General features: G+C 37.1%; 1 protein-coding gene across 4 annotated transcripts in view; it reads left to right on the forward strand.

Moving 5' to 3' along the window:
- Positions 1–18,135, forward strand: part of USP34 (ubiquitin specific peptidase 34) — a 264,454-nt gene that overhangs the window by 81,246 nt on the left and 165,073 nt on the right. For all 4 annotated transcript variants that reach the window (XM_028089697.2, XM_028089696.2, XM_088026523.1 and 1 more), the window contains exons 6-8: positions 10,159–10,226; positions 13,256–13,448; positions 14,428–14,489. In XM_028089697.2, the coding sequence (XP_027945498.1) occupies positions 10,159–10,226; positions 13,256–13,448; positions 14,428–14,489 (323 nt within the window). The remainder of the gene's footprint in view (positions 1–10,158; positions 10,227–13,255; positions 13,449–14,427; positions 14,490–18,135) is intronic.

The raw sequence follows: 18,135 nt of genomic DNA on the forward strand, positions 1-18,135 counted from the left end.
ATCTGCAAATAGTGAAAATTTTATTTCCTCTTTACCAATTTCGATACCTTTTTTTTCCTTTTTTTTGTCTGACTGCTGTGGCTAGGACTTCTACCATCTTGAACAAAAGTAGTAAGAGTGAACTTCTTGTTCTTGATGTTAGGGGAAAAGCTCTCAAGTTTTTAACCACTGAGTCTGATGTTGGCTGTGGATTTTTCATATAAGGCCTTTATTAGGTTGAGATATATTCCGTCTAGACCTACTTTGTTGAGGATTTTTATCATGAATGGATGTTGTACTTTGTCACATGGCTTTTCTGCACTTACTGAAATGATCATATGGTTTTTATCCTTTCTCTTGATGTGATGTGTCATGCTGATTGGCGAATATTGAGCCATCTTGCAATCCTGGGAATAAATGCTATTTGATAGGTGGTGTATGATTTTTTTCTTTAATGTTTTGTTGGACTTGGTTTGCTAATAATATTATTGGGGATTTTTGCATCCATATTTATAAGAGATATTGGACTCTAGTTCTCTTTTTTTTTGTGATGTCTTTTTCAGGTTTTTCTATCAAGGTGATACTGTTCTCCTAGAATGAATTTGGAAGTTTTCCTTCCTCTTCTGTTTTATGGAATAGTTTGAGAAGAATAGATATTAATTCTTCTTTAAATGGTTGGTAGAAATATGTGTGAAGCCATCTGGTCATGGACTTATGTTTTTTGGGAGTTTTTGATTATGGATTCAACTTCATTGTTGGTAATTGGTCTATTCAAATTTTCTACTTATTCTTGCTTTAGTTTTGGTAGGTTATGTGTTTCTACGAATTTATCCATTTGTTCTGAGTTGTTCAATTTGTTGGCATATAGGTTTTCATAATATTCTGTTAAAATTGTTTGTGTTTCTGTGGTGTTGGTTGTTATTTCTTCACTCTCATTAGTGATTTTGTTTCTTTAGGTCCTCTCTCTCTCTCTCTCTCTCTTTTTTTTTAGGAGTCATGCTAGAGGTTTATCACTTTGTTCACCTTCTCAAAGAACCAGGTCCTGGTTTCCTCTGTTCTGTTTTTTTCTCTTTAGTTTGCATATCATCTGTTTCTGCACTGATCTTTATTATTTCCTTTCTTTTCCTGGGTTTGGGTGTTGTTTTCTTTTCCTAGCTCCTTTAGGTGTAAAGTTAGGTTGTTTATTTGAGATTGTTCATACTTCTTGAGGTAGGTCAATATTGCTCTACACTTTCCTCTTTTTAAAGATTTTTTAAAAATTTATTTATTAAAAATTACTATTTTTAAAAAGATTTTATTTATTTCAGAGAGAGAGCAAGACAGAGAGCATGAGCTGGGGGAGAAGCAGGTAGAAAGAGAAGCAGACTCCCTGCTGAGCAGGGAGCCCGATGTGGGGCTTGATCCCAGGACTCTGGGATCATACCCTGAGCTGAAGGCAGACACTTAACTGACTGAGCCATCCAGGCACTCCTAAGTTTTTTTGTTTTTAAAGATTTTATTTATTTGACAGAAAGGGAGAGAGAGAAAGAGCTTTTATTTTTAAGTAATCGCTACACTCAAAATGGGGTTTGAACCCACAACCCCAAAATTAACAGTTGCATGCTCCACTGACTGAGCCAGCCAGGTGCCACTATACACTTCTCTCTTAGAACCACTTTTGCTTTATCCTAAAGATTTTCTGTTGTGTTTTCATTTTCATTTGTTTCTCTGTAATTTTTAATTTTTTCTGTGATTTTTTTCATTGATTCATTTATTTATTTTAAAGATTTTATTATTGACACAGAAAGGGAGAGAGAGAGAGTGAGCGAGCGTGCACAAGCAGGTGGAGCAGCAGTGGGAGAGGGAGAAACAGGCTCTCCACTGAGCAGGAAGCCCAGTGCGGGGCTTGATCCCAGGACGCTGGGATCATGACATGAGCCAAAGGCAGACGCTTAACTGACTGAGCCACCCAGTCACCCTCATTCATTATTTAGTAGCATGTTATTTAACCTCCATGTATTTGTGTCCTTTCTAGAGTTTTTCTTGTGGTTGATTTCTAGTTTCATAGCATTGTGGTTAGAAAAGATGCATAGTATGACTTCAGTTGTTTTGAACTTGTTGAGATTTGGTTTTTGGCCTAGTATGTATTTTGGAGAATGTTCCATGTTCACTTGAAAAGAATGTGCATTCTGTTTTAGGGTGGAATGTTTTGAATGTGTCTGTTAAATCTATGTCCAGTGTGTCATTCAAAGCCACTGTTTGCTTGTTGATTTTCTGTTTGGATGATGTGTCCATCGATGTAAGTGGAGTGGTGAAAGTCCCCTACTACTATTATATTACTATTGATTGTTTCCTTTTAGTTTATTATTAACTGTTTTATGTATTTGGGTGCTCTCATGTTGGGTGCATAAATATTTACACTTATTATATCTTATGATATATATTATATCATAAATATTTACACTTAATATATCATATATACACTTATTATATCTTGTATATATAATATACACTTATATCTTATATATAATAAGATATATCACTCAGTATATCTTATTATATATTGTCTCATTATTCTCTGGTGTGTTTCTTTGTCTCTTATTAGAATCTTTGTTTTAATGTTTTATTTTTGTCTGATACAAATATTGCTACCCAAGCTTTCTTTGGATAACCATTTGTATTATAAATATTTCTCCATCCCCTCACTTTTTAAAGATTTATTTGTTTATTTAATTTTATTTAGTGCATGCCCATGGGGGAGGAGCAAAGGGAGAGGGACAAGCAGACCCCATGCTGAGCTGGATGTGGGGCTCGATCCCATGACCCTGAGATTGTTATCTGAGCCAAAAATCAAGAGTCAGATGCTCAACCAGCTCAGCCACCTGGGCGCCCCTCCATCCTCTAACTTTCTTTTTTTTTTTTTTTTTTTAAAGATTTTATTTATTTATTCATGAGAGACAGAGAGAGGCAGAGGGAGAAGCAGGCTCCCGAGAAACAGGGAGCCCGATGTGGGGCTCGATCCCAGGACCCCGGGATCATGACCTGAGCCGAAGGCAGACGCTTAACCATCTGAGCCACCCAGGCGCCCCATCCTCTAACTTTCAATCTACACATGTCTTTCAGTGTGTAATGAGTCTTTTGTAAGCAGCATTCTAGATGGGTCTTGTTTTATTATCCATTCCATCACTCTGTGTCTTTTGATTGAGGTTTTTAGTCCATTAACATTCAGAGTACTTATTGATAGATATGTATCTTTTTCCATTTTATTACTTGTTTTGTGATTGTTTCTGTAGATTTTTTTCTGATCCTTTCTTCCCTTGTGCTCTTTCATGATTTGTTGGCTTTAGTGATATAGTTGGATTCCTTTCACTTTATTGTTTGCATATTTATTACTTTTTTTTGATTTGTGGTTGCCATTAGGTTTGTATATAACATCTGCATATAGCAGTCTGTATCAAGTTGATGGTCACTTAAGTTTTTTTTAAAGATTTATTTATTTTAGTGAGAGCACTCAAGCATGAGTTGGGGGGAGGGGTAGAGGTAGAGAATCCTCAAGCAGACTCCCCACTGAGTGAGGAGCCAGATGGGCTTGATCCCATGACCCATGAGATCACAACCTGAGTTGAGGGGCTCCTGGGTGGCTCAGTTGGTTAAGCAGCTGCCTTCAGTTCAGGTCATGATCCCAGGCTCCTGAGATCGAGTGCCACATTGGGCTCCCTGCTCAGCGGGGAACCTGCTTCTCTGTCTGCTCCCTGCTCATGCTCTCTCTATCTTTCTCTCTCTCAAATAAATAAATAAAATCTTTAAAAAAAAAAAAAAAACCTGAGTTGAAACCAAGAGTTGGACATCCAACCGAATGAGCCACCCAGGTGCCCCTAAGTTTATTTTAATGGTTTTATTTTTTAAAATTTTAGATTCCATTATAGTTAATATATAATATTATATTATTAGTTTCTGCTTAAGTTTAAATCCCTTTATCTTTCTCTCAACGTTTTAGGTATATGGTGTCATATTTTACATCCTCTTTTTTTTGGTAACGATTTTATTTGCTAGAGAAAGCATGAACAGGGGAAGGGGCAGAGTGAGAAGCAGACTGCCCACTGAGCAGGGAGTCCAATGTGGAGCTCAATCCCAGGGCCCTTGGATCATGACCTGAACCAAAGGCAGACGCCCAACTGACTGAGTCACCTATGCTCGCCTGCTTTTACTTTTTTTTTTTTTTTAAGGTTTTGTTTATTTATTTGACAGAGCGAGCGAGAGGGGGAACACAAGGGGGTAGTGGGAGAGGGAGAAGCAGGCTCCCTGCTGATGTGGGGCTCGATCCCAGGACCCTGGGATCGTGACCTGAGCCAAAGGCAGACGCTTAACCGACTGAGCCACCCAGGCGCCCCTCCCCTGCTTTTACTTTTCATACTGTCACTTATGGTCTACTTTTTACTCCATGAGTCCCCTGTAGTATTTCTTTTAGGTCTGGTTTAATGGTCATGAACTTCTTTAGTTTTTGAGAAACTCTTTATCTCTCGTATTCTGAATGATGGCCGTGCCTAGATAGAGTACTATTGGCTGCAGATTTTTCCCTTGAGCACTTTGAATATATCCTGATATGCCCTTCTGGTCTGCAGAGTTTCTGCTGAAAAATCTGCTCATAGCCTTACGGCTTTCCCTTGTCTGTAATGGTCTCCTCTTGCTGCTTAAAAATTTTTTTTCTTTATTGCTAGTTTTTTTTTTTATTGTGTTAATCACCATACATTACATCATTAGTTTTTGATGTCCTGTGATTCATTGTTTGTGTATAACACCCGTGCTCCGTTCAATACGTGCCCTCTTTAATACCCATCACCAGGCTAACCCATTCCCCCACCCCCTGTAGTTTTTTTTTTTTTTTTAATATTTTTAAAAATTTTATTTGAGAGAGAGCAAGAGCAAGGAGGAGAGGCAGAGGGAGAGGGAGAAGCAGACTCCCCACTGAGCAGGGAGCCCGACAAGGGGGGCTTGATCCCAAGACTCCAGGGTCATGACCTGAGCTGAAGGCAGACACTCAACTGACTGAGTCACCCAGGCTTCCCTTTATTGCTAGTTTTTGGCATTTTAATTGCTATGTGTCTTGGTGTGGAGCTCCTTGGATTGAATTTGGGGGCATCTCTGTGCCTCCTGGACCTGGATATCTGTTTCCTTTCCCAAATTAGGGAAATTTGCAGCTATTATTTCTTCAAATAAATTTTCTGCCCCCATCTCTATTCTTCTGAGATCCATCCCTATAATTCAAATGTTATTATGCTTGATGGAGTCACTGAGTTCCCTACGTCCATTCTCAGCTTGCACAGTTCCCTTTTTTCTGCTTTACTCAGCTTGGTTACTTTCCATTACTCTGTCTTCTGGGTCATTAATTCATTCCAATGCTTCCTCTAGCCTGCTATTTTTTCCATCAAGTATATTTGAAATTTTATTTATTGTGTTCTTGACTTCTGATTGGTTCTTTTTAATCTCTTTGTTAAGCGTTTCAGTGATGTCCTCCACTGTTATCTCAAGTCCAGTTGGTATCTTTATGATAATTATTTTAAATTCTTTATCAGGCATATTACTCATATCTTTTTCGCTTCGATCTTTCTGTGGTTTGGTCCTATTTCATTTGGGAGCTCTTTCTCTTTCCCCTCATTTTTTCTGACCTTCTATGTCTGTTTCTGTGTGTTTTCAATGTCAACTAATTCTCTTGCTTTTAATGGTAACAGTCTTACGAAGAAGAGGTCTTGTAGTGCCCTGCAGTGCAGTGTACTCTCTTTCCCAGGGCCTGGCCCTTCAGGGATTGTGTCCTATGTGTGTTGTGTGCTCTGCTGTCGTGTCTTAGTCTCTTTTTCCTTCAGTACAGTTATCTGCAGAAACTCTCTTTGCCTGTTGTGTTTTTTGGTCCTCATTGGGCTGGGCATGATTTAACAAGGTGTGGAGTGTGTTGCTTGGGAAATTAGATTTGACCCCACAGCTACCATTGGAACTGAGGCCCTGCAGAAGGGGTTAGATCAGGAGATGTGGTGTTGGTAGGGTTTGCACTGGTATTTTGGGGTAGGGGCCCAAAGTGCTGGGACTAAGGGGAATGTGATGGAGAAGGGTAGGGCCAACAAAGCAGGGGTGTGGGGTAGTGAGGGGAGCTTGGTGCAAGCAAGTTAGGTGATGATTGTTGGCCCCATTGCAGGTTTCTGCAGGTGGCTGTTGTTTATGCGGGGAGCGGGGTGGGGGAGGGTGGGATGGAAATGGTGCTTGCCAGCATCTTTGTTCCTGGAGGGGGTCTCCCTGTAGTTCCTGTTTCTCTGGCTATAATTTGAGATGAAGAAATCGCTCACTCCTGTCTGCTCTCAGTGTTTTTCAAACTAATAGTTCTTTGCTGTATCTGCCGGGCAGTTTTTTGTGTTGTCTCTTTAAGGGTGGGGACTCTGCTAACTGATGGCTCTTCCAGCTCTCCTTTAGTCCACTGATTTTTAAAATTCCAGATTTTAGGGTGCCTGGTTGGTCAGTTGGTTAAGCATACGACTTGATTTTGGCTCAGGTCATGATCTCAGGGTGTGAAATGGTGCTGGGTGTGGAGCCTGCTTAGGATTCTCTCTCTCCTTCTCCCTCTGCCCCTCCCCACTGCTCGCGCTCTAAAAAAAAATAAAATAAATTTCATACTTTAAGTTCTCCTGGTTTTATGAGCTCTCACTTTCAAAAGCAAATGTTGAAAGGTAGTTCTTTGCCTTTCTTTGTGCCACTCACTGGCTCCCTCCTCATTGCCATTGGCTCCCAGACCACGTCTTTTCCCTTCCTTTCTACTTTTTTTTATTTTTTTAAAGATTTTATTTATTTATTTGACAGAGAGAGGACACAGTGAGAGAGGGAACACAAGCAGGGGGAGTGGGAGAGGGAGAAGCAGGCTTCCCGCGGAGCAGGGAGCCCAATGCGGGGCTCGATCCCAGGACCCTGGGATCATGACCTGAGCCGAAGGCAGTGGCTTAACGATTGAGCCACCCAGGCGCCCCTTTCTTCCTACTTTGATGTGTTATCTTTCCTACCTTTATTTGTGAGTTTGTTCTGGAAGTGTTTGGGTTTTCTGGGTTATTTTCGCTGATGTGTTATCTAGTTGTGTCAGTGGGGCTAGATGAGCTGTATTCCCAGCCTCCTCCAAGGTGTTACTTGTCTTTATTAGATTTCTCATAGATATATATTTTTTGGAACTGTGCTAAGGAGAACATTTTCTTTAAAGATTTTATTTATTTATTTGAGAGAGGGCGAGAACGGGGGAGAGGCAGAGGGAGAGGCATACTCCCTGCTGAGCCGGGAGCCTGACTCGGAGCTCAATCCCAGGACTCCAGGATCAGGACCTGAGCTGAAGGCAGACGCTTAACCAACTGAGCCACCCAGGCACTCCTTAAGGAGAATATTTTTGAAAATTTATTATTTGTTCCTAGTAATGAACAAAATATGTGCATATATAATATAGTTTGTGTATGTTTTTGGATATGTATGTGTATTAATTATTTGTATTAACTTTATAAGCACCAGTCTTGCCAAACCTGTTAATTCTTGAAACATTTATATGAAAGGTATTTTGGATTTTTTGTTCACATAATCACGTTATCTCAGAGTAATATTTTTAATTGCAATATAGTTGACATACAATGTTACATTAGTTTGAGGTGTATAATATGGTCTTTTGACAAGTCCATATGTTAGGCTAGTCCCACCACAAGTGTAGCTGCCATCTGTCACCGTGATACAACCCCTTTATAACATGATTGATGATATTCCCTATGTTATAGTACTTTTATCCTTGTGACTTACTCATTCGATAAGTGAAAGCCTGTATTTCCTACTTCTCTTACCCCATTTTGTCCATCACCCCATTCCCCTCCCCTTTGGCAACCACCAGTTCTCTGTATTTATGGGTCTGTTTCTGCTTTTTGTTGGTTTGTTTTGATAACTTAGATTCCACGTGTTAGTGAAATCATGAGGTATTTTTCTTCTGTCTTATGTCACTTAGCATAATACTTTGTAGGTCCATTCATGTTGCTTATGGGAAGATACCATTCTTTTTAATGGCTGAGTAATAGTTTACTGTGTATGCATGTATATGTGTGTATAATTAATTTTTTGAGGAACCTCCATACTGCTTTCCACAGTGGCTGCACCATACACTCCCACCATCGTGCATGAGGTTTCATTTTTTTCCCCTACCCTCACCAACAATTAATCTTTTTGATTCTTCCCATTATGACAAGTATAAGGTGATAACTCATTGTGGTTTTGATTTGCATTTCCCTGATGATTAGTGATGTTGAGCATCTTTTCACATGTCTGTTGGCCATCTGTAAGTCTTCTTTGGAAAATGTCTATTTGGGCCCTCTGCCCATTTTTAATCAGATTATTTTTTGTGTTGTATAAATTCTTTATATATTTTGGATATTAACCCTTTGTCACGTGTTTCTTTTGCAGATATCTTCTTCCATTCAGTAGGTTGCCTTTTAGTTTTGGTTTCCTTTGCTTTGCAAAAGCTTCTCAAATATTTTGGTGTAATCAGAATAGTTTATTTTTGCTTTTTTTCTTTTGCCTGAGGAAACATATCTAGAAAAATGTTGCTGAGGATGATGTTCAAGAGGTTACTACCTATGTTTGTTTTGAGGAGTTTTATGGTTTTAGATCTCACATTTAGATCTTTAATCCATTTTGAATTTACATTTGTGTATGGTGTGAGAAAGTGGCCCAGTGTCATTCTTCTGCATGTGGCTGTCCAGTTGTCACAACACCATTTATTGAAGAGACTTGTTTTTTCCTCATTGTATGTTCTTGCTGCTTTTATCATGGATTAATTGACCATATATTCATGGGTTCAAAATTCTGGATTCTCTATTCTCTTTCATTGATGTCTGTGTCTGTTTTTTGTGCCAGTACTATATTGTTTTAATTACTAGAGTTTTGTGATACAACTCGAAGTCTGGAATTGTGATGCCTCCAGCTTTCCTTTTCTTTTTTAAGATATTTATGGCTCTTTGGGGTCTTTTGTGGTTCCATACAAATTTTAGAATTATTTGTTGTAGTTCTGTGAAAAATGCTGTTGTTATTTGGATAGGGATTGCATTGGATCTGTTGATTGCTTATGGCAATTTCTATGGTATTCATTCTTCCAGTCCATGAACATGGAATCTTTTTATTTGTGTCATCTTCAATTTCTTTCATCAGTGTTTCATGGTTTTCAGAGTACAGGTCTTTCACCACCTTGGTTAAGTTTATTCCTAAGTATTTTTTATTTTTGGTGCAATTATAAATAGAAGTTTAAAAAAAATTTTTTTTCTGCTACTTTGTTAAGTAATACTGGTTTTAATGCTTCATTTTTAGTGTTATGACTTTCATTTCCTTTGTACTATCTAGGACCTTCTGATCAATTTGAATTAAAGGCGTTCTTGTTTTATTTCTAGTCTTGGAAAAGTTTTAACATAAAACCATTAGTATAGTGTTTGCTATAAAACTTACATAGGTATTTTTGATTAGGGTGAAGCCATATATTCTTTATTTCCAAATTTGTTTTTGTGTCCCTTGCCTTTGGTAAGGCTTAGTATTACAGCTTGTTGTTTGATAATTCGTTTAGGATTTTTATTCTTATCTGATATTTATGCCATTATTTATGAGAAAACTATAAAGTAAGCATATTTTGAAATGGGTTGGAATATCATGGAGAAAAAATTATATCTTGGATTGGGGTACTTTTACAGTAAGAATTTAATTCAGTAAATTATTGATACTGCAATCTAGAAAATATATTGCCTTTAGATGGATATTGAAATGACTAGAAATTACAGGTAATTTGGTATTTTTTACAAGGAAGGATGGGATTTTTTATTAAAAACTAAGATGGTTTATTAAAAAGGTAATATAGTGCTATGGTATTTGTGTTGCTATCATACAAAGAGGTATAGAGAATCATGCTGTAAGATGATATTACCTGGATAGGTAGTACTCTCTTTTCAGCAAGAAAATAACATTCTTTAGATTGATTTTATGTATGTTTCAAAAATATATATAGGTTACTTACCTGATATGTGTGTAATCCTTTTTAAAATATGTAATATGTATATAGTTTTAAAACCAAAAAAATATTAAATGTTCTTGTTTGTAGTTAACAGTGAAGTGTATTTCACATAATCATTATACATTAATGTCATATTTGTTTCTTTATAGATTAGAATATGGCTACATATCCCTGCTGTCATGCAGCACATTATTCCTTTTAGGACCTATGTTATTAGGTAAGTTTATAAAATCTTTTCCTCTTGATTAACAATGTAATACATTTAAATAGTTTATAACATAGTGTAGAATTATGTTGTTTGAAAGTCCCTTGTACTCATATCCTCTAGAGAAAATTTTAATTGACAGTTTGATGTATAATATTTTTTATGCTCATGTAGGCTCATATTTAATGTTTACTTTTAAGCAATTTATGTGGGGCCTTTTTTAAAATTTTTTTTTTATTTTTAAGTAATACCTACACCCAGCATTGGGCTCAAACTCAAAACCACTACCTAGATCAAGAGTTGTATGCTCCACCAACTAACTGAACCAGCCAGATTCTCCTGGACCTTTTTTTTTTCTTTTACATGAATATATAGAGGTTAACAGTGGTTACATGGTATCCCGCCATATGCAGTCAACAAAGATATACAAAGATATTATGTTCTAGGCATTGGGGATATAGCAGAGAAGAAAAGAATTCTCTTTTTGTGCAGTCTCTGTATCAAATAAGTAGATGTACAGTTCATCAGAAAGTCGTAGGTATTACAGAGAAAAGTTGCAGCAAAGGTGAATTGAGAGTTTTAGAGGATGGGTCACAATTTTAAATATGGGGTTATAGAAGGCCCAATTGAGGAGGAGGTGTTTAAGTCTCAGTCTAAGAAGGAAACCTAAGAGTATGGAGAAAGAATTGTATTGATGGAGTGTGAACTGTTGGGAGTTCTAAGATTGTACTTTTTGGCAATTTTTATGAGTCCTTTATACTTTTTCTCACTCATTTGCAAAGATTTGAGTGCCTATTTTCCCATTATATTTGAGTTTTTGGAGAAGGTGTCATGAAAAGAATCAGTGATGAATCCTATGCAAGTAAGTAATGTGATAGAGGGGGAATATGAGGTCTTTCTGAAGGGTGGCATCTCAAGATCATGCATCAGCTAATCAGATGATAATTGGAAGAACATATTCTAGGTAGAAGGAACATAGGATGTAAGCTTTGAAGTTGGAAAGAACATGACATTAAAGAAAGTAGAAGCAGACTGTTGTGGAATATAATGTGTAAGGGGAAATAATTATAATAAGGTTGGATAAGCAAGGGCAGGTTATTCAGGACCTTAAAACCATTATAAAGAGCTTGGATTTAATTTTACCAAAGGGACTCTATTGAAAGGTTTTCAGCAGGTGAGTCATGATGATTTTTAGAAGATCACTTTCGCTTTTAAGTGGATCATAAATTGTAGGATTGTTGGAGTAGAAGCTGGGAGACCAACTGAAAGGTTAGTGCAGTAGTTTTGGAAAGGAATAATGGTATGATGGTTACTGGTAAAAGGATTGTTTATGGTGATTTTGAAAATTGAATTGATGAAAATAAAAGGGACAAGACTGGTGATTCTGGGATTTAAAGGGGTAAGCATCATTACTTAAGCTCCCCACCTCAGTTTCTCTTTTGTGCTGTATCATTATCTGAGATGTGAAAGACTGGGAGAACTTCAAGTCTTAATTTTGAGATGTCTGTGCACTGTTGAATTGGGAGTATAAGCATATAATTAAGAACAGTATCATTAATTGAGTTATCAGAATAAGAACAGCAATTATTAAACACCTCATTGAAGTGAATGAGAAGTTATCTGGGGAGAGAATCTAGAAAGCAAAAGGAAGTGTGTTGAGGATGGAACCTTTGTATCAGTTTGCTTTTGCTGTGTAAGAAAAACACCCTTAAATCTTAGTGACTTAAAATAATAGCCATTTATTGTTTCTCACAGTTCTTGGGCTGACTAGTTCTTTTGTTCTGGGCTGACTTGGCTGGACCTGCCTGCTCTAAGGATATCACCTCACTCATATATCCTCTGGTTGACAGGCTGATTGTTACTGGAAGTGGAGTGGAGTTCCTATTCATCTTGTAGTTGGCTGTGTTAGTTGGGGCATCAGCCATGTCTCCTTCATCTAGCAGCCTAATCTGGGGTTCCTTTTCTTGGTGATGGAAGAGTTCCCATCAAGAAAGGGCAAGCTCAAAAGCTTCTTAAGTTTCTGTTTATGTCACATCTTTTATTGTTCCATTGGTCAAAGCAACTTTCATGGCAAAGCTCAGATTCAGGGGAGTAGAGAAATAGATGATACCTCTTGATGGGAAGAATGGCAAAGTTGTATTGCAAAGACCTATGTAAAGTGATAGGAGTAGTTTGGAAAGGAATGATGGTATGATGGTTACTGATAAAAGGATTGTTTATAATGATTTTGAAAATTGAATTGATATAAGTGAAAATAAAAGGGACAAGACTGGTGATTCTGGGATTTAAATGGCCTGGCTTGAGCCGAAGGCAGTGCTTAACTGACTGAGCCACCCAGAAACCCTGCAAATAATTTTTTAAAGAGAAATATGTATTACTGTCTTGGGGATGAGATGGGGAGGAAGACCTGGTATCCGAATCTATATTCTTGCATAATAGTAATTTGCCTAGAGCTAAGTAGTTAGCTGAATCCTTTAGAATGGATATGCTTTTTCTGGTTTACCAAGGTCTCCATGAACTTTTACATGAATCCTTTACAAACCTTGAGGATTACTAATGTTGAAAGGTTGGATAGAGGAGGAGGAACTAATCAAATAGAATAGGCAGGACCTGAGGAAAACCAGGGGTTTGTGATGTCTGGAAGCCAAATAAGAATAATTTTTAAGATGTACACATTTTAAAGAGTTTTGGCTGTGTGGGGAGTAGATGTACTTTACGTATGAAAGCAGCAGGAGCTGTGTACATGACAGGTAGGAGAATAAAAAACCTCACTGGAGGTGCAGAATCCAACGTTAAATGACTTCGCTCTTGGCAGTTTCTGATTCAGGTTCGACTCAGCAAAGGACACAGTGCCTCAGGTCACAATCTTTGAAGCATCACTTAGAAATAACTTAAATGGGGAATGTTAATCCTAGGATGTCAGGTTCTACTTTACTAAACATTTTGGAAGTGTGGAGCAAACGAATATTATTGAATTATTGAAGGGTCTTTAGGAATATTTTGCAAGTTTTTATGTATGTTTTATTTCTGAATTGTTTAAGGTATTTATGCAAGCTCTCTGATCAGGAGTTAAGACAGAGTGCGGCTCGAAACATGGCTGACTTAATGTGGAGCACAGTGAAAGAACCATTGGATACAACATTATGCTTTGATAAAGAAAGCCTAGATCTTGCATTTAAGTACTTCATGTCACCGACTTTGACTATGAGGTTGGCTGGACTAAGTCAGATAACGGTAAGCTGTATTTATTTATTTTGAGTCATTTTTTATTTGCCTTCTACACTGTCATCATCATCATCATCATAATACCTGCTATTTATGGAGCACTTATGTGAGGCATTGTGCTAAGTATTTTACATGTGTTACTTTGTATGGTCCTGATAAATAATTTCAGTATTTTCCTTATTTATTTTTTTAAGATTTTTAAAAATTCATTTATTTTGAGAGAGAGAAAGAGCACAAGTCGGGGGAGGGGCAGAGGGAGAAGCAGGCTCCTCACTGAGCAGGGAGCCAATGGGGGGCTTAATCCCAGGACCCTGGGATTATGAACTGAGCTGAAGGCAATGCTTAACCGACTGAGCCACCCAGAAACCCTGCAAATACTTTTTTAAATAGAAATTGTATTACTGTCTTGGGGATGAGATGGGGAGGAAGACCTGGTATCCATGAGTCTGTATTCTTGCATAATAGTAATTTGCTAGAGCTAAGTAGTTAGCTGAATCCTTTAGAATGGATATGCTTTTTCTGGTACCAAGGTCTCCATGAACTTTACTCCTTTGTAGTGTTATTCTTGGAGTAACTAGATTTTACACAGGTATTGGACTTTGTAAATATAGAAAATACTTGTTGACATTTTTCTAAAGTAGATCTTAAATGAATTTATTGAAGAATCCTTTCCTTAAATTTTATGTCTGTGGTGACATACATTTGCATTAGATTTTTGTATTTTTCCCTTATTTAGCTTTGTTTTGTTTTTTTTCTCATGTATTTAGTGGAATAAAGCATGAGTATTACTGATAGTGTGAAATTATTTATTTTAATATGGTGAAATAACCAGACTAATTGTTAAGTGTGTGTGAAATTCTTGTCTTATATTTTATAATTTTGATCTGGTTATTGATTTTATATATATCAAACCATGTTTCTTGACAGTTGGTAACATACCAAAAAAATTTGTAAAAAAAAACCTTTAATTTCTTTTCTCTAATTATAGAATCAACTTCACACCTTCAATGATGTATGCAATAATGAATCCTTGGTATCAGACACAGAAACGTAAGTAGGAACATTAATTTATACATGTGTACCAGTTTATTGTGCAGCAGCTTATATGGTAAATAATAATTGTGACTATTAGGTTTGAAGTGTTTACTAGAAATTCTTTGCCTTGTGGCTTCATTTGTATAGTCTTGAATAAGCTTTTAGAACAGTATGTTGAAACATTTGTTTTTTTAGAAGGTATACCAACACAGTATTAGTGTCACAACATGCATGTACTATTTATAAGGGAAAATTTAATAGTGAAGAGTATGGTATTGATCGTTTTCAGAAAGCACTCTTGATGCCGATAATGTGAAGACCTCATTTAACACATTTTATGGGGAAAAAACAAGTTAATGATGTTCATGTTTAGAAAGAAGTAGTTGTTATAGCTTAGGACTTTTCAGTATCTTAGAAATATTTAATTATTCCAGTATTCCATTTAGGTGTTTGTCCATATAGAAATCCATTTTTAAATCTAATTTGGGTAGTAATATCTTCTGCTTGAACAGAGTTGTATAGTTTTAAGGTGTTAGAAAATTCATAATTATATGAATGAGTCATACTTTTTCTTTAACTTTTATGCATCGATTTTGGTTCTGCCCTGTGGAGTTAATCTCAGTTGAACCCAACCCTTCATGAATTTGAAAGCCAAAGATGGTGTCTCTTTACTCTTTTTCTTCTCCAGGCTAATGACTTCTTATTCTTCCAATGTATGTTATGGTGTTTAGATTTATTACCAGACCATTCTTTCATCTTTGGCAACATTCTTTGTTCATGATCTCCTTAAAATATGTTGCCTAGAATTGGTCATAGCTTTATAAATTCTGGGTCATACTAGGAGTCCTATTTCCCACTGTCAGGACATTACATAGACTATATCCAGTATGTAAAACTACAGCTCTGGATTTCCCTTTTAATCCTTTTAGTGCTGCCTCCTCCATAAGACTGCCTAAGAGAATGTTAAATTTACTAATGCAGTAATCTCCGCCCCTCCTCCCGCTCCTGCACGCTCTCTCTCTCAAAAATAAATAAAATCTTTAAAAACAAAGTATAAGGAATATATATTCTAAAGACATGATAAAGAGGGAGGAGAGTCAGAATTTTGAGGAATAGTGGGTAGAGGTAGTTCAAATTGGGAAAGAAGAGCGTTCTTACAATGTGAGAAAATTCGAACAAACAAAAAATGTGATAAATATTGCAGCATATAAATTGTCTCTCCTTTTTAGCAGTTTTATTAAGGTATAGGTACTGTACCTATCATAAAATTCATCTGTTTTTATAGTGAATTTTAGGAAATTGATAAGGTTATGCGAAAATCATCACAGTCTAGTTTTAGAACATTTCCATTGCTTCAGAAAGATCCCCTTTGCCAATTTGTAGTCAGTTCCTAGTCTGAGTCCCACTGATATGCTTTCTCTCTATAGACTTACCCATTTTGGACATTTCATATGGATGGAATTATGATAGTCATCTTTTTCATTTAGTTTCTTTCAGTTATTTCACTATACTGTTTTTCTTTTTTAAAGATTTTATTTATTTGACAGAGAGAGACACAGCGAGAGAGGGAACACAAGCAGGGGGAGTGGGAGTGGGAGAGGGAGAAGCAGGCTTTCTGTGGAGCAGGGAGCTCGATGCGAGGCTCGATCCCAGGACCCTGGGATCATGACCTGAGCCAAAGGCAGACGCTTAACAACTGAGCCACCCAGGCACCCCACTGTACTGTTTTTCTTGAGGCTCATTTATGTTGTGGGGTGAATTAGTACTTCATTCCTTCTTATTGCAGAATTCTGTTACATTATGTAGATACAACATTTTGTTTTTCCATTTACCAGTTGTTGGCTATTGTGATTATTTCCAGTCTTTGGTTAGTGTGAATAATGCTCCTTTATTATTTTAGGGGTTTATTTATTTTTAGAGCTGTGTGCCCATGTGATGGGGGAGGGGCAGAGGGAGAGAATCTCAAGCAGATTCCTCATGGAGGATCGAGCCTGAGGTGAGGCTCGATCTTTTGACCCTGAGATCATGACCTGAGCCTAAATCAAGAGTTGGACACTTAACTGACGAGCACCCAGGTGTCTGTCCCCTGAATAATGGTCCTTTAAACATTTGTGTACCTTTTTATGGAAATATGTTTTCATTTCTCTTAATAAATAGTATAATGGCTGGTTTGTATGCTCATTTTATGTCTCACTTTTTAAAAAATATTGTCAAAATGTTTTCCAGCATAGCTGCATCATTTTACATTCCTACTAGTAATATATGAGGGATCCAGTTTCTCCCCATTCTCAGCAGCACTTGTTATTATCTGTGTTTTTGATTATAGCTATGCTAGTGGGTATAAAGTAGTATTTCATTATGGCTTTAATTTGCATTTCCCTAATTAATGATGTTGAACATCTTTTTATATGGTTATGTGCCTTTCTATTTTGTGGGGGGTTTTTTTGGTGAATTGTTAATGCATATTTTTGCCCAGTTTTTAATTGAATTGTCTTTTTTATGGACTAGCATAAGATCTCTACTACAGAATGTTCATGGGTGCTTAAGAAGACTATTTTAGTTTTCCTCCCACCTTTCTGTGCTGCCCTAATGATGCACATGAATGTTCTGGCAGTTGCTCTCAGGAATATTAACAATGCTGAAAAGAGAGGCAGATGCCAGGTTCTAATTAGGCCATGCTCCAAAGTCATCTTCTGGTTCTGTGATGATGAAGCAGGTTTACATTGGTAAATTTTGAAATCATTGATAAGCACAGAGTTGGGAAAATTGTTTTGAATCTCACAGGCAGGTTAAACAAGTGTGGAGTGATCAGCTCCAGATTTGATATACAAGTCAGAGATCTAGAAAAATGGCAGAATAATCTGTTCCTGTCCTGCCAGTTTGGTTTCATTGTGCTGACAACCTCAGCTGGCATCATGGATCATGAAGAAGCAAAATGAAAACACTCAGGAGGGAAAACCCTGGGGTTCTTTTTCTAGGGATGTGTAATACGTACATGCAAATAACATGCCTCAGTGGACTCTTGTGCCTTTTTTTTTTTTTTTTTTTTTTTTTTTTGCTATTCTTGTATGGAGTGTTTTATATAGATGTCTATTAGGTCTGATGAGTTTGTAGGATTGTTTGCCTTCTGTATTCTTGTTGATTTATTGCCTAGTTCTGTTATTAAGGGTAGGTTATTGAAGTCTCCAATTCCATTTAATCCTCCTCATTTTGTGGATTCCATATTTGTGAATTTGCCTGTTTGCTGCAATTTATTTCTAATCCCCAAATCAATACTTATGCTGTTTTCATGGTCATTTGTGGACATGCACAGAGCAGTAAAAAATTTGTCTCTCAACATGCGCATTCCCAATTGAAGTCAAACAAGGTGATGCTCTGCCTTCTTGTTTTAGTGCTGGTACAGAGGTGACCAGAGGATGGAAATGGTAGCAGGCAGTGCATTGTAGTGCAAGAAGCTTCCGTTCTGAGGTCATTTGAGTAGAAAGTGAATCCCAACTCTAGGTTAGTAGGACAGCCTCAGCCACGTCACCTAAACACTTGTGAATCTCATTTTGTAAGATAGAGAAAAAGGAAGATAAGTTGTTTTTTAGGACTTAAGAAGAAAGTGTTTAGTATTAGCTAATTTAGTACAGCAACTTTATAGAACTGTCATGAGCAACAA

The sequence above is a fragment of the Eumetopias jubatus genome, unplaced genomic scaffold (assembly GCF_037043125.1).
Source record: "Eumetopias jubatus isolate StellerSeaLion01/CBP00866 unplaced genomic scaffold, mEumJub1_p1.0 scaffold_9, whole genome shotgun sequence".
In the NCBI taxonomy this organism is placed as follows: domain Eukaryota; kingdom Metazoa; phylum Chordata; class Mammalia; order Carnivora; family Otariidae; genus Eumetopias; species Eumetopias jubatus.